Genomic DNA, 25,185 nt, shown 5'->3' on the forward strand with positions numbered 1-25,185 from the left:
GCTTTCTCATTAAGACAACTATCATGTCTAGTACCACAAGATCATTAGACTTTTCAATTCTCAGACATTTGTATTAATAGCATTTTCCATTATAGAAACTTAAAGTTTGGTACCACATCACATCTTGACGGTACTTCTAATATAGTCCAAATAGCCTGATTAGTTGGTGTCTCTATAAGATGAGAGACATAGGTCCTTCAATTTTTTCAGTTGGGCCCAAACTGGAAAAACCAAAGTCCAGGATTTACTGGAAATTTTAGAGACCAGATTGTTTGAAACTTTGATTTTTTTCATGTGGGTGATAGGTGCCCAAACACTTAGGCAATCTTCCACTGCTCTTCTCAGGAAACTGGATTAGAAGTTGAGCAGCTGGGACACAAATTGAGGCTCCTATGGGATGCCAGAGTCACAAGTGGCAGCTTTACCCACTCGCCACAATGCCGGCCCCCAGAATAATAATTATAATATATTTCTTTTTTTTTTTTTTTTTTTTGACAGGCAGAGTGGACAGAGAGAGAGAGAGAGAGACAGAGAGAAAGGTCTTCCTTTTGCCATTGGTTCACCCTCCAATGGCCGGCGCACCGCGCTGTTCCGATGGCAGGAGCCAGGTGCTTCTCCTGGTCTCCCATGGGGTGCAGGGCCCAAGCACTTGGGCCATCCTCCACTGCACTCCCTGGCCACAGCAGAGAGCTGGCCTGGAAGAGGGGCAACCGGGACAGGATTGGTGCCCCGACCGGGACTAGAACCCGGTGTGCCGGCGCCGCAAGGCGGAGGATTAGCCTACTGAGCCGCGGCGCCAGCCCAATTATAATATATTTCAAGGCCGGCGCTGGGGTGCAGGGGATTAAAGCCCCAGCTTGCAGCGACAGCATCCCATATGGGCGCTGGTTTGAGTCCTGGCTACTCCAGTTCTAATCCAGCTCCCTACTAGTGTGCCTGGGAAAGCAGCAGAGGATTGCACAAGTGCTTGGGCTCCTGCACCCATGTGGGTGACCTGGAAGAAGCTCCTGGCTCCAGCTTGGCCCAGCCCCGGTCATTGAAGCCATTTGGGGAGTGAACCAGTGGATGGAAGATCTCTCTCTGTAACTCTTTCAAATAAAATAAATCTAAAAACAAAAAATAAAAGTATTTCAGGAACAAGTCTAGTCAGAGCGAGGGGATAGATGGCTCTGGAAGGCACAGGTTCTCCCCTACACACATATACACAGGAGGCAAAACTGGTGATATGCTTGATATGTGATTTGGTTGAAAATTTGTAAACCCTGGCAGTTGTAGGACCTTTTGGAATACTAACACAGAAAACTAAGAAGGCAGATCTTGCCCTTTGCTCAGAGTCAGATCTTCAGGTGTGTAGTACTCAGGGTGCTCAGCACACCAATGAAGAGGACATGAGCAGAAAGCAAAGGTGGATATCCCTGTTAGGTCTTCTGCTTCTGGCACTGCTCTTACACATACAGATTTATTCAAATCAAATTGCTGTAAGACTATCCTGGGAAAAACAGCAGAAGTGCCCCAAGTATTTGGGCCCCTGCCAATCATGTGGGAGACCTGGATGAAACTCCTAGCTCCTGGCTCAGCCTGGGCAGTTGGCAGCCATCTAGGTAGTGAACCAGCAGATGGAAGGTCTTATCTCTGTCTCTCCCTCTATGTAATTCTGACCTTCAAATAAATAAATTTTTAGAAAACTAATGATTATTCTGAAAGTAATATCTGCTGCTGTCCCTGGGAATCTGTTTTCTCCTTGGTATTAACTTCTTTATCTTTTGCTTGTTTGTTGGTTTAAAGATTTATTTATTTGAAAGGCAGAAGTCAATGTATCTTTGAATTTTCCCTGTTGGCTTTTGAAAAGTGTGATGTAGTTCTGATTTTTTTTTAAACTTACGTATTTTTTAAAAATTTTATTTTTGTTTGAAAGAGATAAGACAGGCAGAGATTGTCCATCTGCTGATTGATTCCCCCAGATCCTACAACAGCTGGAGCTGGACCAGAATGAAGCCAGGAACCTGTATTTAACATGTATCTCCAACATAGATGGCAGGGACCCAAATACTTGAGCCATTATCTTGTCTCTGAGGGAGTACATTAGTAGGAAACTGGACCTGAAGTGGAGGAGCTGGAACTCAAACCAGGAATTCTGTTGTGGGATGTGAACATCCTAAGGGATGTCTCAACCACTCTGCTAGATGCTAATCCCTATTTATCTGATAGGTAGGCAGGAAGCCGAATTACTTGAGCCTCTGAGAGTTTGCATTAGCAGGAACCTGGAGTCAGAACTGGGGCTGCAGCATGCAACTGAACCCAGCTACTCACTGTGGGACATGAGTATCTTAATTGCTGGGCCAAATGCACGTCCCTCTTCCTTTTGCCCCAGTGTGTTTCATTTGTTAATGTTTGTTAGAGTTTTTTTTTTTTTTTTAAGTGGTTGGCCTGAGAATAATTAACACATATTTTAAAATTTTATTTGAAAGGCAGATTGATAGAGGAGAGAGAGAGAGAGATCCAGATCTTAACAGCCGAGGCTGGGCCAGATCAAAGCCAGGAGCCTGGAACTCCTTCTGGGTCTCCTTGGTGGGTGACTGGGACTCAAGTACTTGGGCTGTTGTCTGCTGCCTCCCAGGGTGTGCATTTTCAGGAAGCTGAATCAGAAGCTGAAGGATCATTTATATATGATGAGTCACTTGTCTTGGTGTTTTTTCAAGATTTTTTTCAGTGGTTTTTGACAGTTTGATTATGATGTGTCTTGGTGTGAGTCTCTGAGCCTCCTGGATATGTAGGTTAATGTTTTTCATAAAAATGTGAAATTTAGGCCATTATTTCTTCAAAGAATTTTTCAGTCCTTTTCTCTCTCGTTTTCTTCATTGATTCCTCCTATGCATGTATTGGTACTTAATGGTTTCTGAGGCTCTTTTCCTTTGTTGTTCTTTCTGCCTCTCAGACTACATAATCTGAGTTAACCTATCCTCAAATTGGCTAATCCTCCTGTCTGCTTTTATCTACTGTTGAGCCTCTCCATTGAGTTTTTCACTTCAATTGTTATACTTCTCAGCTCTAGAACTATTTTGTCCTGGTGCAACAGGTGGAGATTTAGCGTACTATGCCACAGCATTGCCCCTCCTCCCCAGATTTACCTTTTAAGCTTTCATGCAAACATATATGTATTGTTGACCCAAATTTAATCTAGTGCCTCAGGCAACTGAGGATTGGACAGTTGTTTCTGATTGTTTTTGACTAGTGGTATGCATGGCAAAGCCTGTTTCTTCTGGATGAATTCAGTGTCAAGTCAAATAAAGACATATTTGGGTAGATTCTCCCAGGGAGCTAAAAGACATGTCAGATAATTCTCTGGGAATGGAACATTGAAGGAACTGCAACCCTGTTCTCCCTCCAGTGACTGCTTATTTTTCACTGTGATTGTGAGCTATTGGTTTCATGGCTGCTGTGGAAACAGAAGGGGTCACATGAAAGTATCAAGTTAAAGTGCCACAGCTTATTGTATTTACCAAGATTTAGCCATATTTGTTGAATAAACACTCCTTGTTGACTAAATTGTCTCAGTCTTTTGGTTGTTTCCCACATTTCTGAAAAAAAAATTTTTTTTTTTATTGTTTTGCTAGTGTTGTTTTTGCTGACGTTACACTCTCTGTGTTCCCATAAAGCAAATATGGAAGGAGTGGCAGCGCTTAATAGGAATGTGTCCATTCCTTCTCCATACTGAGAGGACTCAAGGAAACCTAGGTGTTTTGTATTTTATGTGATCAGTCTAGTAAGACAATAGAAGATAGGAAAACAAGTTTCATTATACTCACAAGTCCTGCAGACAGAAGGCAACCCATGCCACACACAGCCCTCCAGATTGGTCAGTAGGTGAAGATAGGAAGGGGAGGGGAAGGCTCAGGCTGATAGACCCTTTATTGGAATTTACTTGGGATAGACAAGACAGGTATAGGGTAAACAGTTTGAGATTGGCTACTTTGCATAATTTGGGGAGATTCTCAGCTGCAGGGGTGGTCCCTAGTTGTCTAGTACCTGCTATAGGATGATTAAGGCAGAATATAGTCTCCTGGGGTATAGGGGCAAGATAAGGATGTGTAGCTCTGGATTGTATGTCTAAGATAGGCTTCTCTACTTTGCTGTCTCTAAGAACTGGCTAGTTCTGGGAAAGGCAGTCTCCTCAAAGGTGTTTTTTGTTTGTTTGTTTTTTAGATTTATTTATTTATTTGAAAGAGTTATACAAAGTGAGAAGGAGAGAGAGATCTTCCATCTGCTGGTTCACTCCCCAGTTGGCCAGAGCTGCACTGATCCGAAGCCAGGAGCCAGGAGCTTCTTCGAGGTCTCTCATGCAGGTGCAGGGGCCCAAGGGCTTGGGCCATCTTCTGCTTTCCCAGGCCATAGCAGAGAGCTGGATTGGAAGTGGAGTAGCCAGGACTCCCACTGGCGGCCATGTAGGAAGCCAGCACTGTAGGCGGCAGCTTTACCCGCTACGCCACAGCATCAGCCTTTATGTGTTTCGTTTTCAGTTAATGAGCATGTGGATTGGTCCATGTTTGGGAGTATTAAACAAGTTGCTGAGGCAATTTCTGAAGACTGACAGCTAAGGACTGTTTTCTGGTAGTACCACTAACAACTGGACAATAAATCTTTTATTCCTGAAGGAATATAAAGGGAGCACATCAGAGTGTATCTTCTATGGGTAGACTTGCGTGAGTTCTAATATATTTTACTTTTTTTATTTTTAAAAACAGTAATTTTCCTCTCTAATGAATTAGCCTCTTGTCAGATAATTGTAAAACATACTTCTGTCAAGTTCTATAAATTTTTACAGTTAATATGGATAGGTCTTCATGAGGCATTTGTAAAAACCTGAGCTGTTGGGCCAGTGCTGTGGCATATCGGGTAAAGCCTCCACCTGCAGTGCCAGCATCCTGTAATGGGCCCCAGTTTGAGTCCTGGCTGCTCCACTTCTTTTTTGTTTGTTTGTTTATTTATTTATTTATTTTTGACAGGCAGAATGGACAGTGAGAGGGAGAGACAGAGAGAAAGGTTGCTACTTGCAACAATGGCATCCCATTTAGGCTTCCAGTCTGGCTGCTCTGCTTCGAATCCAGATTCCTGCTAATGTACCTGGGAAAGCAGCAGAAGATGGCCCAAGTACTTGGGCCCCTCCCACCCGCATGGGAGACCTGGATTGAGTTCCCGACTCCTGGCTTTGACCTGGCCCATTCTTGGCCTTTGCAGGCATTTGGGTAGTTAACCATGTGTCTGTTGCACTTGGAAGTCTTAACAGGCATCTAAACCACTTAGAAATGCCCTTCTCAGATGTCACATCCTAAGGAATAAGTTTGTATGTCAACCAAGTTGTACTATTTCATCTCTGTTCATTGATATGCTTTAATTTTGTTGTAGTTTGGCTCAGCAAATTTTTTTTTTGGTATATGTTTACTAGGTATTTTTGGTAGTTAGAAGGAATAAATAATTATGTTGTGATGATAGCAGAAATATGTATCTCAATAAATACAGAAATTAGTATAAAGAGATAAGCATTGAAAAGTTAATATCTATAGCTGCTTATTTCTTGCTATCTTTTGGGTTTGAGTATAAAGTTTAGAGTTGGTAGATATTATGTTAGAGTTCACTCATGAGACTAAAGCGCTACTTTTGTCATAGGACCTAGCACAGCATCTTGGATAGTTTTCTGAAATAACGAATCTGCTGGCTGGCATTGCATTGTAACCATTTAAGCTGCTGCCTAGAATGCCACCATCCCATATGAGCATCAGTTCTCTTGGCTGCTCCTTTTCCTGTCCAGCTCCCTTCTCATGTGCCTGGGAAGGCAGCAGAAGATGTCCCAACTGTTTGGGTCCCCAACCACCCACGTGGGAGACTTAGATGTAGTTCCAAGTTTCTGGCTTTGGCCTGACCTGGCCCAGCCAATCTGTTGTAGTCATTTGGGGAGTGTGCCAAGGGATGGATGATGGAAGATACCGCGCGCGCTCTCTCTTTCTCTCTCTCTCTCTCTATCTCTGCCTTTCAAGTAAATAAATAAATATTTTTTAGTAATGTCAAATATTCGTGCAGTATAATTATTTGTCAAATATCTGGAACACTGAAAGATGTAAACTTCTGTTCAGTAATAATATTTAGTGGAAGAATTTAAAATGTGTTAATATATAAGGCATTCTGAAGAGAGCACTGTAAGAAGTGAGAAAAAATTGCCTTCAGCTGGGTAGATGTAAAAAAATTTTGGGTGGTGCTGTGGCTCACGAGGCTAATCCTCTGTCTGTGGCGCCAGCACCCTGGGTTCTAGTCCCAGCTGAGGCACTGGGTACTAGTCCTGGTTGTTCCTCTTCCAGTCCAGCTCTCTGCTGTGGCCCAGGAAGGCAGTGGAGGATGGCCCAAGTGCTTGGGCCCTGCACCTGCATGGGAGACCAGGAGGAAGCACCTGGCTCCTGGCTTCGGATCGGCACAGCTTACTGGCTGTAGCAGCCATTTGGGGGGTGAATCAGCGGAAGGAAGACCTTTCTCTGTCTCTCTCTCTCAGTGTCTAACTCTGCCTGTCAAAAAAAAAATTTAAAAAAATTTATTGGGAGATCAAAATGAGTAGAGAAACTAGAAAAATCTTTTGGGAATGCAAATCTTGATTATTTTTACTGTTTTGCTTCTTCAGGATGTGCATTAGCAAATAGATGGATCAAATAGAGATGGACCTTGAACCCAGGCTCTCTGATGTGGGATGCCGGTGTCCCAAGCTATATCCTAACCACTGTGCCAAATGCAAGCTCTGTTTTACTTTTAGATTGTTAAATTTTTATAAGCGTCTAAAGCTCCCACAAATTGCTAATACATCTGTCAAGGTCCTATATAGCCTAATTCTGATCTGTCTAGTTAATCTTGCATTATATTGTTTGTGTTTTTTCTTTTCTACTACATCTGCATTTGTCTTCTTCCTTTGGCATTTTACTGTTCTTTATATGCTCCGAGCCTGATACACTGTATGAAGTCTACACTAGTAAGTGTGTTAGAAGGATTTTTTGGTATCATAGCAGACAGTAAGTGGTTTAGTTGCTGAAATGGAGGAAATAAGTTTTGTTGTTGATGGGATTTTGAGTATTCCTTTTAGCTATTCTTCCACAGAGTGAAATATGTGAGATACCACTTTGGATTTGAGAACGACTGTAAAGAGTAAATTAGATGGATGGTGGAGGGCAGGGGAGATGGGAGTAAATAAAATATACATTTCTTTCAGTTTTTGTTTTTGTTGGCCAGTGTTTTTCTTCTTTGTCTCTTTAAACTTACTATGGCCATTAGTAAGGAGCTGGATCAGAAGTGGAGCAGTTGGGGCACAGTCTGGCACCCATATGGGATGCTGGTGTTGCAGGAGGCAGCTTTATTCACTGTTCCATAATGCTGGCCCCAAGGGAACTTTTCTAACTTCACTTTTCTCAAAAAGATCATTCTCTCTTTTCCTAGGATTACCCAAGTAGTGGTTAGAACTGCTTATGGTTGAGAAGAATAAAGTTTACGGGAGAAGGGAAGGCTTAATAGAATAGATTATTTTTGAGTTAAATATTAAAGCATAGACAGGTTCTGGGCAAGAAAAGATGGAAGGGATACTAAAGTGAGCAACAGCTGTTAGTGACAGATATAAGTAGTAGTGTGAAAGGAAAACTTAGTTTTTCCCTAGGAGACACTTGAGCTGATCATTTCTAGCAGGGACAGGGGTGGCTGGCCTTTGAGCCATGTAAGACCCATGAAATCGTTTGGTCTGGGTCTGCTAAGGCAACTGCAGGCTGGACTTGAAATTCAGTAAATGTATGGCAGGCTGAATTTAAGTTAATAATTTTGTATGGCTCACAAATTATAATATAAATACCCAAATGGCCATTGGCAGAAAAAATGTTTCCCACCCCTGGTAGGGGATAATTCTCAAGTTTCATATTGTGTTTGTGTCTTACTAAAGCTGTACACAAACGTAGTCCAAACGTGCATCATTATTATGTTTGTTTATGTGAGTATCTGAAAGAAAGGCTTTCCTTAATTAATATGTTTTCTCACATAAGTGTGGATGAGACTATTCATATAAAAATAGTAAAAGCAGGCACCACAGCGCAGCAGATTAAGCAAGTGCTTGGGTTGCCTGGGGTTGACTGTTGCCTCTGCTTCTGATTCACTTTCCTGCTGGTACACATCGTAGGAGGCAGCAAATACTTGGGTCCCTGCCAACCATGTGGGGAACCCAGATGGAGTTCTTGGCTTCTGCTTTGTCCTGGCCCAGCTTCAGCTTTATTAGGCATTTGGGCTTAAATTTTATTTAGTTTTTGAAGGCTTTAAGATGATGGATAAAAAGAAATAAATTCTTGAAATTTTTATATACTTAGCTTTCATCTGTTCAAATCGTTAATTACCAGTAGGGTGTGACAAATTAAGCTGTTCTAGTTCTTAATGTCACCTAATGTCTAGTTCCTAAAGCCACCGCCTGCAGTGCCAGCATCCCATATGGGTGCTAGTTCGAGTTCCAACTGCTCCACTTCTGATCCAGCTCTTTGCTGTGGCCTGGGAAAGCAGTAGAAGATGGCCCAAATCCTTGGGCCCCTCAGAATTAAATAATTTACTTATAGCCAAGTCTTTTTTCTTATCAAGAATGTTTGCGGGCCTGCTTTGTGGCATAGTGGGTGAAGTCACTTCCTGGAGTGTTGGCATCCCATATGGGCGCTGGTTTGAGGCCAGCTGCTCCATTTCCAATCCAGCTCCCTGCTGATGTGCCTGGGAGGGCAGCAGAGGATGGCCAGGGTCCTTGGGCCCCTGCCACCCATATGGGACCTGGAAGAAGCTCCTGACTCCTGGCTCTGGAACAGCCCAGCTCCGGCTGTTGCGAACATTTGGGAAATGAACCAGCGGATGGAAGATCTCGGTCTGACTCTACCTTTTAAATAAATAAGTAAATAAATCTTTAAAATAGAATTTTTCGAATTGTTTGTATTTCTTTTTGGAAATTTAGAAATTTAGGTCAAATATGATTGAGTTTGTACTTTAGTAATAAATGTGAATATAAATACCTAAGACTTCTTTCAACCTTGGAGCCTGCATTGTGGTGTAGCGGGTAAAGCTGCTGCCGCTCCATTTCCTGTCCAGCTCCCTGCTAATGGCCTAAGTGCTTGGGCCCCTGCCACCCGTGTAGGAAACCCAAGGATGGAGTTTTTGGCTTCTGGCTTCAGCTTGGCCCAGTGCTGGTGGTTGTGGCCATCAGAGAAGTGAACAGAGAATGGAAGATCTCTCTGTCTCTCCCTCCCTCCATCTCTCTCTGACTTCCAAATAAATAAAACATTCTTCTAGTTTATTTATGTTCAGTTTCTAACTAACTTAAATATTTCTGTAATTCTCATTGCTATTATAGTAAATTAGCATGCAGAATCTTCATAAAATATCAGGAATCACACTCATTTGACCAAAGTGGATTGTCTTTATACATATAAAGACACATGATTTATTTTAAAGTAATGCCATTTATAATAGATGAAATAAGTAATTCCAAGTTACATTTTGCCAATGTAGTCATTCTCATATTTTACAGAGAAAATTGAGAACTCTGTAATTATGATTTCATTTAATTCAACAAGAAAAATTTATTGAGCTTTTATGTATGCCAGGAATTGTTTTGGCCAATTAGAATATATAAATGAACAAGGCAAAAAATTAATATTTCTATGGAAATTATTACATTCTGGTGACATTTGTGTAATTTAATGACAAAATAAGGACAATTGATTTAGCTTGGTATTTTCAATTTTCTTAGTGTGAAATTAGGCCAGCAGATATTTTTTTGTTACACTTACTCATTCAAATACTTTAGTCAAGGCTGTTAATAGACAAGATACTTTTGTTTTAGAAACATTGACAACTGTGGTAATTATGAATCTACCTTCAATTTAGACTGATACTACTAAGTCAATGTTTACAGTTTTGCATTGATGACCTCTAGTGGTCATTCGGTTAAAAAAATTGTCTGCTGTCAAGTACCAACAGATACCAAGTAATTCTCATGTGATAATTACATACTGATTGTTGAATAAACTGTGGTGATATATAAAATAAGGCATCGGGGGTGGCATTTGGCATAGTAGTAGGTTAGGACACATGCATTTCACATTGTAGTGCTTGAGTTCAGTACCTATTTCCAGTTCACGATTCTAGCTTTCTGCTACTGCAGATCCTGGGAAGCAACAGTGATGGCTCAGGTAGTTTCTGCCATACACATGGGAGACCTAGATTGACGGTAGCTCCTGGCTTTGACCTCTGGGGGCATTTGGGGATGGAGCCAGCAGAAGGGAGTTTCTTGTCTCTAGCTTTCTTGCCCCTTAATAAACAAACACATAAATAATAAATAAATAAATCCCAAATGAGCACTTTTACCTGCTTTCAAAGGAAAAAACTATCTTATCTTGAAAATTAGAAAGATTTGGCTGGCGCCGTGGCTCAACAGGCTAATCCTCCACCTTGCGGCGCCTGCATACCGGGTTCTAGTCCCGGTTGGAGCACCGGATTCTATCCTGGTTGCCCCTCTTCCAGGCCAGCTCTCTGCTGTGGCCTGGGAAGGCAGTGGAGGATGGCCCAAGTGCTTGGGCCCTGCACCTGCATGGGAGACCAGAAGTACCTGGCTCCTGGCTTCAGATCAGCGCGGTGTGCTGGCTGCAGCGGCCATTGGAGGGTGAACCAGCGGCAAAAAGGAAGACCTTTCTCTCTGTCTCTCTCTCTCACTATCCACTCTGCCTGTCAAAAAAAAAAAAAAAAAAAGAAGAAGAAAGATTTGTGACAACATGGATGGAAAGGAGGCCAACGTTTTATTGTAAGATTGATTTATTTGAAAGAGTTGGGAGGGCAGTGAACAGTGAGATCTTACATCTCTGGTTCACTCCTTGTGGCTGCAACGGCCAGGGCTGGGCCAGGCCAAAGCCAAGAGCCAGAAATTCCATCTGGGTTTCCCTTATGGGTATAGGGGCATCTGCGAAGACTTGGACCATCTACTCCTTTTCCCAGGCATATTAGCAAGGAGCTGGATCAGAGGTGCAGCAGCTGGGACTTGAACTGGCACCTATATGGGATGCCAGCGTTGCAGGGAGTGACTTAAGCTGCTGGGCCACAATTCCCACCCAGTGTGTATATGTATTTTAGTATCATATGGCACCCCATAAGTCTATATGATTTTTTATGTATCAGTTTAAAAAATTGGTTGTTAGTAAGAGATTTTTTTAGTAGTTATTTGTGTACTTTGAATAAGAGTCATCATTTATGTGTTCTGCAAATATTTTTTCCCAGTCTGTGATTTCTTTTCACTTTCTTAATAGTGTGCTTTGTTGAGCAGAAGTTTTTAAATTTTATTAAAGTCCAGCTTACCCATCCCTTGATGGAAATTTGCATTGCTTCTGCATTTAATTATTGTAAATAATACTGCTATGAATATGGAAGTGCAAATATTCCTTTGAAACTCTTTTTAATTCTTTTGGGTATATATCCAGAAGTCAAATTGCTGGATCATATGATAATTCTATTTTTAATTTTTAAGGAACTGCCACACTATTTTTGTTTTCTGGCTGTACTGTTTTAACAGTCCCACCAGCAGGACTAACATTTGATATTTTCTGTTTTTTTGTTAGTAACAGTCCTGTTGGGTATGAAATGCTATCTCATTTTTAAAAAAGATTTATTTATTTATTTGAGAGTCAGAGTTATACAGAGAGAGAGAGATCTTCCATCTGCTGGTTCACTCCCCAGATGGCCCCAACAGCCGGAGCTGCACCAATCTGAAGCCAGGAGCCAGGAGCTTCTTCCGGGTCTCCAGTGTGGGTGAAGGGGCCCAAGGACTTGGGCCATCTTTTACTGCTTTCCCAGGCCATAGCAGAGAGCTTGACCAGAAGAGGAGCAGCCAGGACTAGAACTGGCGCCCATATGGGATGCTGGCACTTCAGGCCAGGGCATAAACCCGCTGCACCACAGTGCAGCCCCCTGATATCTCATTTTATACTTAATTTGAATTTCCATAATGATTAATGTGAGCTATCTTTTCACATGTTTATTGGATATTTGTATATTACCTTTAGAGAAATGTCTGTTCAAGTCTTGAACAAGTCTTTTGCTAATTTTTGAAGTGAGTTTGTCTTTTGTTCAATTTTGAGCTTTCTCTATATATTCTGGTTTTAGAACCCATTATCAAGTATATGATTTGCAAATATATTCTCTTATTCTATAGGTTATCATTTCACCCTGTTGATAGTGTCCATTGATGGACAAAAGTTTTTCATTGTGATGAAATCCAATTTCCTTATTTCTTCTTTGGGGTGCCCCTTTGAGCCATATCTAAGAAATTACTGCCAACTTCCATGTTATGAAGCTTTTGTCCAGTGCTTTCTTCTAAGAGTTTATAGTTTAGCTTTAGTGTATACAGTCTTTGATCCATTTTAAATTAATTTTTGAATATGGTGTTAGGTAAGGGTCTAAGTTTATTTTCACATGAATATCAAATTTTCCCAGTGCCATTTGTTGAAAATTCTGTCCTATACTCATGACATTGTTTTGGCACTTTGTTGAAACTCATTTGACAATATATGCAGGATTTATTTCTAAGCCTGGATTCTGTTCCTTCAGTCTGTATGTCTGTATGCTAGCAGTCCACCATTTTGATTGTAGTTGCCTTGTACAATATTTTGGAATCAGGAAATATGTGGACTCCCAACCTTTTTTTTTTTTTTTTTAAGATTTTTTTTTTTTCTTCTGCCTGTTTGGGAGTCCCTTGAGTTTCCATATGAATTTTTGATAGTATTTGATAGAATTTGCATTGACTCTGTAGATTACTTTGGGTAGTATTGACATTTTAACAGTATTGAGTTTCATGTTACCTGGATACGAGATCTGTTTATTTTTGTTTTCTTTCTTTCAGCAGTATCTTATAGTTTTCATTATTTAAGTCTTTCATGTCCTTGGTTAATTTCTAAATATTTTATTGCTTTCTGATGCTTTTGTGAACAGAAATAGTTTTTCTTTTTTTAAAGATTTATTTTTATTTATTTATCTTCCATCCACTGGTTCACTACCCAAATGGCTGCAACAGCCGGGGCTGTACCAGGCTGAAGCCAGGAGCATTTCATCCCAGTCTCCCACATTAATGCAGGAGCCCAATGACTTGGGCCATCTTCCATTGCTTTCCCAGGCATTAGTAGGGAGCTGGATCAGAAGTGGAGGAGCTGGAATCCCAACTTGCTTTGGCTTAACCTGTTACACCACACTTGCCCCTGAAATATTTTCTTAATTTCGTTTTCAGGGTGTTTACTTTAGTGTATAGAAACACAACTGATTTTTTTGTGTTGACTTTTGTATCATTACTTTGTTACGTTGGTTTATTCTAACAGATTATTGTGAAATCTTTAGATTTTATGGATTTTTTTTATAGCAAATCATTTACAAGCAGGTAATTATATTTCTGATTTTATTGCCTTTAATTCTTTCCCTTGCCTGATGGCTAGGACTTAAGTACTATGTTGAGCAGAAGTGATTAATGTAGGTGTGCTTTCCCTGTTCTTGATTTTATAGAAAAATCTGTCAGTCTTTCATCATTGAGTATGTTTGTTGTAGTTAATATATCACTTTTATAATGTTGAGATGGTTTCTTTCTATTCCTAGTTTGTTGCATGTTGTATTTTTCTTGTTTTAAAAGAAATGGAATTGAATTTTGTCCTATGTCTTTTTTGTTTCAGTGGAGATGAAGTGGTTTGTTTATTTGAAAGTCAGAGTTATAGAGTAAGGCAGAGATAGAGAGAGAGGTCTTTCATCCGCTGGTTCACTCCCCAGATGGCTGCAACGGCCGGAGCTGCGCTGATCAGGAGCCAGGAGCCAGGAGCTTCTTCTGGGTCTCCCATGTGGGTGCAGGGGCCCAAGGACTTGGACCATCTTCCACTGCTTTCCCAGGCCATAGCAGAGAGTTGGATTGGAAGAGGAACAGGCGGGACTAGAAATGGCACCCATATTGGATGCTGACACTTCAAGCCAGGGCTTTAATTTGCGCCACAGCACCGGCCCCTTAAAATGTTTCTGAATTCAACTTTTGCTAGTATTTTTGTTGAGAGTTCTTATGTTGGTGTTAATAAGAGGTATTGTCTATAGTTTTCTTACTGTATCATTGGCTTTGGTTGTCAGGACAGTGCCTTATAGAATGAGTTAGGAATTATGCTCTTTTTTTCATGTGTTTGAAGAAATTTGAGAAAGAATTGTGTTAGTTCTTTAAATGTTTGGTAGAATTCACCAGTGAAGCCATCAGATTCAGGACTTATCTCTGTTGAGAGGTGTTTGTTTGTTTGTTTGTTTGTTTGTTTTTAATTTGACAGAGTTATAGACAGAGAGAGAAAGTTCTTCCCTCCGTTGGTTCACTCCCCAATTGGCCGCCATGGCCGGTGCTGCACAATTCCAAACCAGGAGCCAGGGGCTTCCTCCTGGTCTCCCATGCGGGTGCAGGAGCCCAAGCACTTGGGCCATCCTCCACTGCCCTCCCGGGCCACAGCAGAGAGCTGGACTGGAAGAGGAGCAACCAGGACAGAATCTGGTGTCCATATAGGATGCCGGCGCCGCAGGTGGAGGATTAACCAAGTGAGCCACAGCGCCAGCCCTGAGAGGTTTTTGATTACTGTTTTAATCTGCTTACTAGGTATAAGTTTGTTCAGATTTTCTAGTTCTGGGTGATTCAGTCTTGGTAGGCTTTGTGTTTCTAGAAATTTGTCCATTTCATCTGTGTTGTCCTTGTTTAATGGTGTACCAGTGTTCATAGTGTTCTCTTACAATCTTTATTTTTAGATAGTAATGTCTCCACTTTCATTTCATATTTTAGTAATTTGTGTTTTTTTTCTTAAAGTTTTTTTTTTTATTAAACTTTTATTTAATGAATATAAATTTCCAAAGTACAGCTTATGGGTTACAATGGCTTCCCCCCTCCCAAAACTTCCCTCCCACCCACAACCCTCCCCTTTCCCACTCCCTCTCCCCTTCCAATCACATCATGATTCATTTTCAATTCTCTTTATATACAGAAGATCAGTTTAGTATGTATTAGGTAACGATTTCAACAGTTTGCCCCCATATAGCAACACAAAGTGAAAAAAAAAATACTGTTGGAGTACTAGTTATAGCATTAAATAACAGTGTACAGCACATTAAAGACAGAGATTCTACATAATATTTTTTTAAATTAATTTTCTATGCCATTTCCAATTAACACCAGGTTTTTTTTTTCATTTCCAATTATCTTTATATACAGAAGATTGATTCAGTATATAATTAGTAAAGATCTCATCAGTTTGTACCCACGCAGAAACACAAAGTGTAAAAATACTGTTTCAGTACTAGTTATAGCATCACTTCACATTGGACAACACATTAAGGACAGATCCCACATGAGACGCAAGTACACGGTGACTCCTGTTGCTGACTTAACAATTTGACACTCCTGTTCATGGCGTCAGTAATCTCCCTAGGCTCTAGTCATGAGTTGCCAGGGCTATGGAAGCCTTTAGAGTTTGCTGACTTTGATCTTATTCCGATAGGGTCATAGTAGAAGTGGAAGTTCTCTCCTCCCTTCAGAGAAAGGTACCTCCTTCCTTGATGGCCCCGTTCTTTCCACTGGGATCTCACTCACAGAGATCTTTCATTTAGGTCTTCTTTTTTTTTTTTTTTTTCTTTTCCATGTTATCTTGGCTTTCCATGCCTACAATACTCTCATGGGCTCTTCAGCCAGATCCGAATGCCTTAAGGGCTGATTCTGAGGCCAGAGTGTTGTTTAGGACGTCTGCCATTCTATGAGTCTGCTGTGTATCCCACTTCCCATGTTGGATCTTTCTCTCCCTTTTTGATTCTATCAGTTAGTGTTAGCAGACACTTGTCTTGTTTGTGTGATCCCTATGATTCTAGTACTAGTGGTTGAACTCTGTAATTAACACACAATTATTCTTAGGTGTTTAAATTTTAACTGAAAAGTGATCCCTGTTAAATTTAAGAGTGGAAAAAGAGAGGGAGGAAATGTACAATTTGGGTCATGCACAATCAGACTTGCCCCAAATGATGGAGTTAGAAATGTGACAGGGGATTACAATACAATCCCATCAAGGTGGCATGTACCAATGCCATCTCACTAGTCCAAGTGATCAATTTCAGTTCACAATCGACAGCTCTGATAGGTTAAAGAATCATAGGGATCACACAAACAAGACAAGTGTCTGCTTTTTTTTTTTTTTTTTTTTTTTGAGAGAGACAGGGAAGGAAGACAAAGAGTAAGCTCCCATCCAGATTACTGCAGTGACTAGGACTGAAGCCAGGAAATAAAAATCCACGTCTCCCACAGGGTGGCAGGAACTCAGTTACAGGAGGTATCATTGCTCCTTCCAAGGATCTGTGTCAGTAGGAAGCTAAAGACAGGAGCCAGAGCTGGTATCAAATCCACATAATCTGATAGGGGACACGGGTTTCTTAACCAGTGTCTTTTTTTTTTTTTTTTTTTTTTTTTTTTCTGTTTTTGTGTTACAGGTAGAGTTAAAGACAGTGAGAGAGAGAGAGAGAAAGGTCTTCCTTCCGTTGGTTCACTCGCCTAATGGCCGCTATGGCGGGCACTGTGCCGATCCGAAGCCAGGACCTGGGTGCTTCTTCCTGGTCTCCCGTGTGGGTGCAGGGACCCAAGCACCTGGGCCATCCTCCACTGCCCTCCCGGGCCACAGCAGAGAGCTGGACTGGAAGAGGAGCAACCGGGACTAGTACCCGGCGCCCCGGGGTGCTGGCGCTGCAGGCAGAGGATTAGCCAAGTGAGCCACAGTGCCGGCCTAACCAGTGTCTTAACCATAAGACAAATGCATCCCCTCTTGGTTTTAATATAATCATGTATAATTACAAATTTCCTCTTTAACACTGCTTTTGGTGCACAAACTAAGTTGTTTTTTTTCTTTTTAGTTCGATTTGTTTGTTTCCTTCTTGTGTATGTTGTTTAATTTCCACAACTTATTAGTGATTTTTTAAAAAAGAATTTGTTTGAAAGGCAGAACTAGAGAGAGAGAGAGAGAGAGAGGGAGCGCTAGAGCAAGAGCAAGAGCTCTTTCTTCATCTGGGTCTCCCATGTGGGTAGTAGGAGTTCAAGGACTTGGGCCATCTTCGTCTGCTTTCCTAAGCCATTAGCTACCAGGGAAGCCAGATTAGAAGTGGAGCAGATAGGACATGAAGTGGCACCCATATCCGGTGCTGGCATCGTGGATGGCAGCTTCACTCACTACACTGCAGCGCTGTCCTCTGTTACTGATTTCTGATTTCATCTTGTTATGGTCAGAAAAGATACTTTGATATCTATCTTTTGAAAGCTATTGACATCAGTTGTCAGTAGTAGCTTAACATAATGTGGTCTATGCAGAAGAATGTCCACATTTACCTGGGAAGAATCTGTATTTTGTTGTTTGGTAAAGTGTTCTACATATGTTTATTAGAGCTAGTTGATTTCTCTATTGATTATTAATTGCAATCAGTAATATGGATTATTTATTCTTGTGTTCAGTCCTCTGTTTCCTTGCTTCTATCTGGTTGTCCTCTTCATTATTCAAAGTGAGTTATTGAATTCTCCTTATACTATTGTCTGTTTCTCCCTTCACTGTTTTTTCTTCATTTTTTCCATCTTTTATTAGGTGTGTATAGTTGTAATCATGGTATAGTTGAAAATATGTAGTGTTCTTTGTCTCTTGTAGTTTGATTTATTGCCTATTTTGTTTGATAAATGTTTAGGAGATTGGCAAGCTTTTACAGTAAATATATTAGGTTGTGAGGGCCACATAGGGTCTATGTTGCCCATTCTTCTTTGTTTTATAACACTTTAAAAATGTAAAATACACTTTTTAGTCTTAGATTGTCCAAGAACAAGTCTGAGATAGGACCTAGTCCCTGCTTTATCTTGTACAGAAGTTTTTGTTGTTTTGTTCTGGTTGGTGTGTTTGTGTTTGTGGTTCATTCCCCCAGTGCCTGCAACAGCTGGGGCTGGGTCAGGCTGAAGCTAGGAGCCTGGAACTCCAATTGGATCTCCCATAGGTGATAGGGACCCAGTCACCTGCTGCTTCCCAGGATGCATACCAACAGGAAAGTGGAGAAGCCAGGAATCAAACAAGCAATCTGATAGGGCATGCAGGCATCCTAAGTGACAGCGTCTTAATTACTGCACCAAACTTTCACCTGTGGTTCATTTTTTTATCCCTGCATCCATAGGCATCCTCCTTTCTGTGGCTTTAGAATCCATCTTAATGTCAGGTAGAGCAAGTTCTACCACCTCATTCTTTATTATTGTCATGGTTGTTTTCAGTGATTTTAATTTTTATTTTAGTCTCTCTCTCTTTTTTTAAAGAGTTATTTATTTTATTTGAAATCAGAGTTAGGGAGAGTCAGAGAGCTCTTCCATTCACTGGTTCACTCCCCAGATGGCCGTAATGGCTAGCAGATCCAGGAGCTTCATTCGGGTCTCCCACATGGTGTCAGGGGCTCAAGCATCTGGGCCATCATTCTCTGCTTTTCCTAGACCATTAGCAGGGAGCTAGGTTGGAAGTGGATCAGCCGAGAAATACCGGTGCCCACATGTGTTGGGCGTTGCAGGCAATGGTTTTACCTGCTATGCCACAGTGAAGGCCCCAAGTTTGACGTATTCTTAACACATATGGAACTTGATTGCAGTTATTAAACCTTTTGGTCAATTTGGGTAAAAATTGATGTTTTTATAGTGTATGAGTTTGCTAGTCTGTTAAGTTGTCCTTCAATGCTTTTGTTAAATTTTTGAATTTTCTTTGTGGAGATCTTGCATGTCTTTTTTACTACTAAGTGATTTTTTGATGCATTGTAAATATGTTTTTCTAAATTTACTTTTTTAAAAAAATATTTGTTCATCTGAGAGGTAGAGTTACAGAGAGAGGGAGAAAAGTCTTCCATCCACTGGTTCATTCCCCAAATTGCCAGAGCTGAACTGATCAGGAGCCAGGAGCTTCCTCTGGATCTCCCATACGGGTACAGGGGCCCATGCACTTGGGCCATCTTCCTCTGCTTTCCCAGGCCATAAACAGAGAGCTGGATCAGATGAGGAGCAGCTAGAACATGAACCGGGACCCTTATGAGATGCCAGCGCCTCAGGCACAGTCTTAGCCTGCTGTGCCATAGCGCCAGTCTCGTAAATTTACTTTAAAAAATTTTTATTTGAAGAGATGATGCTATTAATGGTGCATTATAACTTACAACAATAGCTGGAAGTCTGTTGTCAATGATCCTTTGCCAGATGCTAAATCTGTTGTTTAATTGGTCCCTATTATAACTACCAGCTATAACATTTACCTTTTCAGAGTATTCTCCTAATGCTTAGTGATACTAGGTCAAAGGTCAAGTCTAGCACTAGTGTCTTCTCTGTTACCTGTTTACCTCTCCCCAGGTATTTTTGGCTAAACCATTTAAGGATTTATTTATTGATTTGAAAGGCAAGAGTTAGAGAGGGAGAGACAGAGATCTTCCATTGGTTTACTTCCCAAATAGCTGCCACACCTGAGGTTGGGCCATATGGAAGCCAGGAGCTTCATCTTGGTCTCTCACATGCATGACAGGGACCAAAGCACTTGGCCCCTCTTCCGCTGCTTTTCCCAGGCCATTAGCAGGGATCTGGATTGAAGCACAGCATGCCTGGACACTAATCAGTGCCTGTATAGAATGCCAGGAATCTTAGTATCACAGGATGCAGCTTTATCCCGTCACAATGCTGCCGCTAGACTTTTGTTTTTATTTGGAAACTTAAGAGTTTTAAGTGTTATATAGCTGTTTATAACTTCGTGGTTGTTTTGGAGTTGTGGATTATTCCATATGAAATATTTTTAGGATAATAATTTTTGATGAAAGTGGGCATTTGTTACTTAGGTGTTTTTATTAATTGGTTTACTTTAGTTAGTATATTTCTTTTATATGCCTTATCTAGTATATTTCTGAATATTAACTTTAGTTAATATATTTCTGTTAGATGCCTTGACCAGAATATTTCTGTTGAAAATCAACACATTCTAAGTTAATATGTTAAATATTCAGCTACAGTCATTAGCTTTGGTCCCATGTTATTTGAAATTTAAAAAATGAAATAATAACTATTAATGATAATCTACTGAATACATACATTTTTGGGACATCTTAGCAAGAGCATTTTACTATGGTGAGAGATAGTTCCATTGTGAATTTATACAGAATTGTAAATGTCCCCAGATCAATAAGCCATTATCTTTTAAGTGTTATTTTTTTTTTTAAGATTTATTTATTTATTTGAAGGATAGAGATCTGTGGGAGACAGAGAGAGAGAGAGGGAGATCGAGATCTTCCATCTGCTGGTTCACTCCGCAAATGGCTGCAGTGGCTAGAGCAGGGCCCATCTAAAGCCAGGAGCCAGGAGCTTCTAGGTGTTCCACATAGGTACAGGGGCCAAAGTATTTGGGCCATCTTCCACTACTTTTCCAGGCCCATTAACAGGAAGCTGGATTGGAAATGGATCAACCTGGACTCCAACAGTGCCCATATGGGACGCTGGAGCCACAGATGGTGGCTTTACCCACTATGCTACAGTGCTGGCCTCAAGTGTCATTCTTTAGTATGGAGTTGGTAAAGGAATGGGAAGGGTCAGAAAAAGGCTAAGCATTGCCTTTCTTAAGAAATAAGTAGGGGCCAAGCGCTGTAATGCAGAGTTTAAGTGCTGGCATTCCATGTCCTGGCTGTTCCACTTCCGATCCAACTCCCTGCTGCTGCACCTGGGAAGGCAGTGGAGGATGTCCCAAGTTGTTGGGTGCCTGTACGCCTGTGGGAGACCTGGAAGAATCTTCTGGCTCCTTGCTTTGGCCTGGCCCACCTCTCATCGTTGCGGCCATTTGGGAATGAACCAGCAGATGGAAGACCCATCTTTCTCTGTCTCTACCTCTAACTCCGCCTTTCAAATAAATAAAATAAAATTTTAAAAAAATAAGAAATAGCAGGACAGTTAGAAAGAAAAATAAATCTTTCACGAAAATATGACAACAAAAAGTAATGAGGTCATGAAATGTATAGTATCGTAACTTAAACTGTTTGCAATATTACATATTATTTCGAGAAGTGAAACAGAATTTGGAATTGGGTGATAGAATGTGTTAGTTTATAAACTTTCAAGTATTTCTGTAAAGAAATACTTTTTGGGGAATACTACTGTTTTTTGAAGCAGCCAGTGTTTGATTTTCTGAAATACACATCTTTCCTTGTGAATTTAGTATAACTTTTCAATTCATTGTGACTTACGTTACAGAAAGTTGTAATTTTTATATATAAAATTTCTTTGGAAGGTTATATAAAAGTTAAATATTAATATAGGTACTCCAAGGATAATATGCAAATAGCTAATTCATAGTTATTTTTGTTTTTTAAGTGATTGTTATCTAACAGATAAAGTTGGTTGGTACACGTCAGTGAGTTTTAAATATGACTGTCATAAATAAAAGTATAGAAGTTTGCAGTTACTATTTTCCTTTTCATCTATTTCCTATATATGGTTCAGGAAAAATGAAAATAAATGTATCCTTTTTATTTTTAGGCCCGGATAGCATTTTTACAAGGAGAAAGAAAAGGTCAAGAGAACTTGAAGAAGGATTTAGTAAGAAGAATAAAGATGTTAGAATATGCGTTAAAACAGGAAAGGTACTTGTGTTTCGTTTTCTTATTTAAATACAATAGTGGAAAATGATATTGTTCTCATTTATACCACCATGAAATGTATTTGATTCATATGGGAATAGAAAAATATTAAAATAGTTACACTGAAATAATATTTTGTCATAGAATCTAATTTTGGAACTTGTTTTAAAAGGAAAAATTTATCTTTTCTTCACTTGGATGTGTTTGTTACTTATGTAATTTATCTTTAATTTCTTGTATAGCAGTACATTTGTCAGTATTTGCAAACAAAGCTTAAGGAATAGACATTCATGTTATGTTATTGGAGTAATATATTACAGTCACTTAACTGTAGAAATTGAAAAATTATTATTTTGCCAATTTATTATTAAATTTTCAGGGCAAAATATCACAAATTGAAATATGGCACAGAACTGAACCAAGGCGATTTGAAAATGCCAACCTTTGAATCAGGTAAACTTGATTCTGCTGCTACTTTTTTTTAAAAAGCTTATTTTTCTGTATTACGTGTTCTTTTCACCTCCATTTCACATTGATAGCAATGATCAGACAGTTGAGTAACTATGTAAACTAATTAGATTTGGAGGAGATACTGAATTTTAGGTACATCTCAATCCTGAAGTTACTTTTCTATTTTCCCTGCTGTGAAACCTATGTAAAATTGTGGATGCTTTTTATGTTTTAGAGTTGAAAGTTATTAAAGTAACTGATTTTCTACCTGTAAGCAATTCCTGTCCAATCCAGTATAAGTTTTTTGTTTTAGTTTTTTATTTGACAGAGTAAGAGAGAAAGAGATTTCTCATCCACTGGCTCCAGATGCCTGCAATAGCCAGTGGTCTACCAGACCATAACTAGGAATGAAGAACTCAATCTGACTCTTCTGTTTGGGTGGCAGGACCCAAATACTTAGCTGTCAGCTGCTGGAATGGAGAGTGAATCCAAGCACTCCAGTTTGGGATGCAGTATCCCTGCTAGAGGCTTAACTACTATTCCAAACACCTGCCAGGAGCTTAATTTTATATTATTAAAAAGTTGTTTTTAATTGGATACATTCTAATTAATTCATTTTAGTCTTTAAAGATCCTGAAAACTTGACTGCATTTGGAAACCATAGAGGCAACCAAATAAAAAAAAGAAAAAAGGGAAATATTATCTGCAGTTGGCTTTGCTGTTTACTAAACAGTGTGAGAATGGTTTCTAATGAATAATTATGCAGTGAAGAGAGAACTGGATCTAGGAAAGATCTTTGGAATAGCTTAATGTTAATTTGAGGACTTCATGTGATTACCATTTGAGGAGTCTAAATAAGGAATATTTCTATTTATATTAATAAGATTTAGCAATTTCTTATTTCTCAGTAGTTTCTAGAATCATTTGTACATACATTTTTGATAATGCATCTAAATTGAGGCCTATGCTTTTGGCTACTGGGGGCAAGAAAAAATGTGTTCTTTGTATCATTTTTCTTCTCTAGTGTTTCTATCCTAGCAAAGTATGTATGGTAGGGAAAATAAAAACTTACATATGAATTTTTAAAAATTTGATTGGTTTTTAGTTCAGTTTTAAGTAGTTAGGGACTTCAGAGAAACCCATACCATGCATTTGATTTAGTTTTTGGTCTTTCTCACCTTCAATTTTTTAACAGTAGAATCATTCATTTTCTTTTAGTTGTCATATATGTGAAATCAAGAGCCCAAGTAGGAGTGAATTTTCTTTGATCCTTTTCAGTGATTATGAAGGCTTGTTCTGTTGCTAGGAAACAATATTATGATCTCCTCCTTGGGAAAGCAAGAATAAGTGATGGAAAGACGGAAGGTGTACATATTTTGAGTCACATTTACTTCAGTAGTCCCACTACTGTTAAAAGGAATACACTGGCTTCACCAGAAAAACCTGATGAATTTAGAGATTTTCTTAGGGTCATTATCTTTCTAGCATGGCTAGAATATTCAGAAAATATTTGTTTTCCAGAACTAATGGGCTGTAATCCCTGTGCTTGATCATTATTCCTGGAATGGAGACTAAACCAAAGAAGGCATTGGATGTCTGGTCTCACTGCAAATTTGTATAAAGCAACATCATTTACAAATAAGTCTCTCCTGCCTACAACTGAAGTCAGACAAGTTTATTTTTTATTGTTATAAAGCTAGGTATTAAAACTTCCTTGCACAGAGGAGTAAATCCTCAGATATTCCAGAAGACAAAATAACAATAAAATTAAATAGTTTTACTGCTATTGAAAAGATATTCAAGATATTTAATGGAAAACAAAACAAAGATGGCCAAAAATGTGCCATGCAAACAAAATTTGATAAACTTATTTTACATCAAACTATGTATGGAAATAAATATTAAGTGAAACAGTATTGCATTTATTTGCCCTCAATAACTCAATGTAAAAAAGAAAATGAACAAAATACTGATTTGAAAGAATACTAGATAAATAAATGTTTATACCCTTCTCTTAGTAACACACATTTATACCAGGCTACTTCAGAAAGTTTATCGAAAATAGAATGAAGGGATAAGTTGATTTTGGTGCAGAAAATCTTTTGAAATCCATTCATATGAGGGACCTTCACTGAGTCCTTGGAAATTGCATATTATTAAAAAACTTGGCATGCATTTCAAAAATTTTTTGCACTCAAGTAAATTTATCTTTTAATTCAATTTAGAGCCCCCTTACCTATACATTTAGAAAAGACAATCCAACAGAAAAATGGGCAAAGGAATATCTAAATGGTCAGTAAGCATGAAATGATGTTCAATTTTATTAGTTGTGGAGGAAATAGAATACAAATCCATCATGGAATACAGGTAGACTTTTTTTTTTAAAAAAATACTTATTTTATTTATTTGAAAGAATTACAGAGAAAGGTAGAGACAGAGAAGTCTTCCATCCACTGGTTTACTCCCCAGATGGCTGCAACGGCTGGAGCTGCGCCGATCTGAAGCCAGGAGCCAGGAGCTTCTTCTGGGTCTCCTATGTGGGTACAGGGGCCCAAGGATTTGGGCCATCTTCTACTGCTTTCCCAGGCCATAGCAGAGAGCTGGATTGGAAGAGGAGCAGCCGGGACTAGAACTGGCGCCCATATGGGATGCCGGCGCTTCAGGCCAGGGCTTTAACCCACTGCGCTACTGTGCCACAGTGCCAGCCCCACAAGTAGACTCTTAACAATAGCAAGTGTTGCTAAGGGTATGGAACAACTAGAGCTGATGTTAGGATTGGAAATTGATAAAACTGCTCTGAAAGTAGCTTGGTAGGATTACTTAGGGAGATGTAGCATCCATATCCTGTAACTCTGTAATTCCATGCCCCAAAATGTGGACATATGTTCACAGTGACACTTGATGTTAAGAATGTTTGTAGGCTGGCATTGCGGCTCTATAGGCTAATCCTCCGCCTGAGGCGCCAGCACTCCAGGTTCTAGTCCCGGTTGGGGCACCGGATTCCATCCCGGT

General features: G+C 39.8%; 1 protein-coding gene across 2 annotated transcripts in view; it reads left to right on the forward strand.

The window, feature by feature from the left end:
• STRN3 (striatin 3) overlaps window positions 1-25,185 on the forward strand; it is a 104,460-nt gene that overhangs the window by 21,936 nt on the left and 57,339 nt on the right. For both annotated transcript variants that reach the window (XM_062205323.1, XM_062205324.1), the window contains exons 2-3: window positions 21,623-21,726; window positions 22,103-22,176. In XM_062205323.1, coding sequence (XP_062061307.1) covers window positions 21,623-21,726; window positions 22,103-22,176 — 178 coding nt within the window. The remainder of the gene's footprint in view (window positions 1-21,622; window positions 21,727-22,102; window positions 22,177-25,185) is intronic.

Source organism: Lepus europaeus, chromosome 11 (assembly GCF_033115175.1).
Source record: "Lepus europaeus isolate LE1 chromosome 11, mLepTim1.pri, whole genome shotgun sequence".
Lineage (NCBI taxonomy): Eukaryota > Metazoa > Chordata > Mammalia > Lagomorpha > Leporidae > Lepus > Lepus europaeus.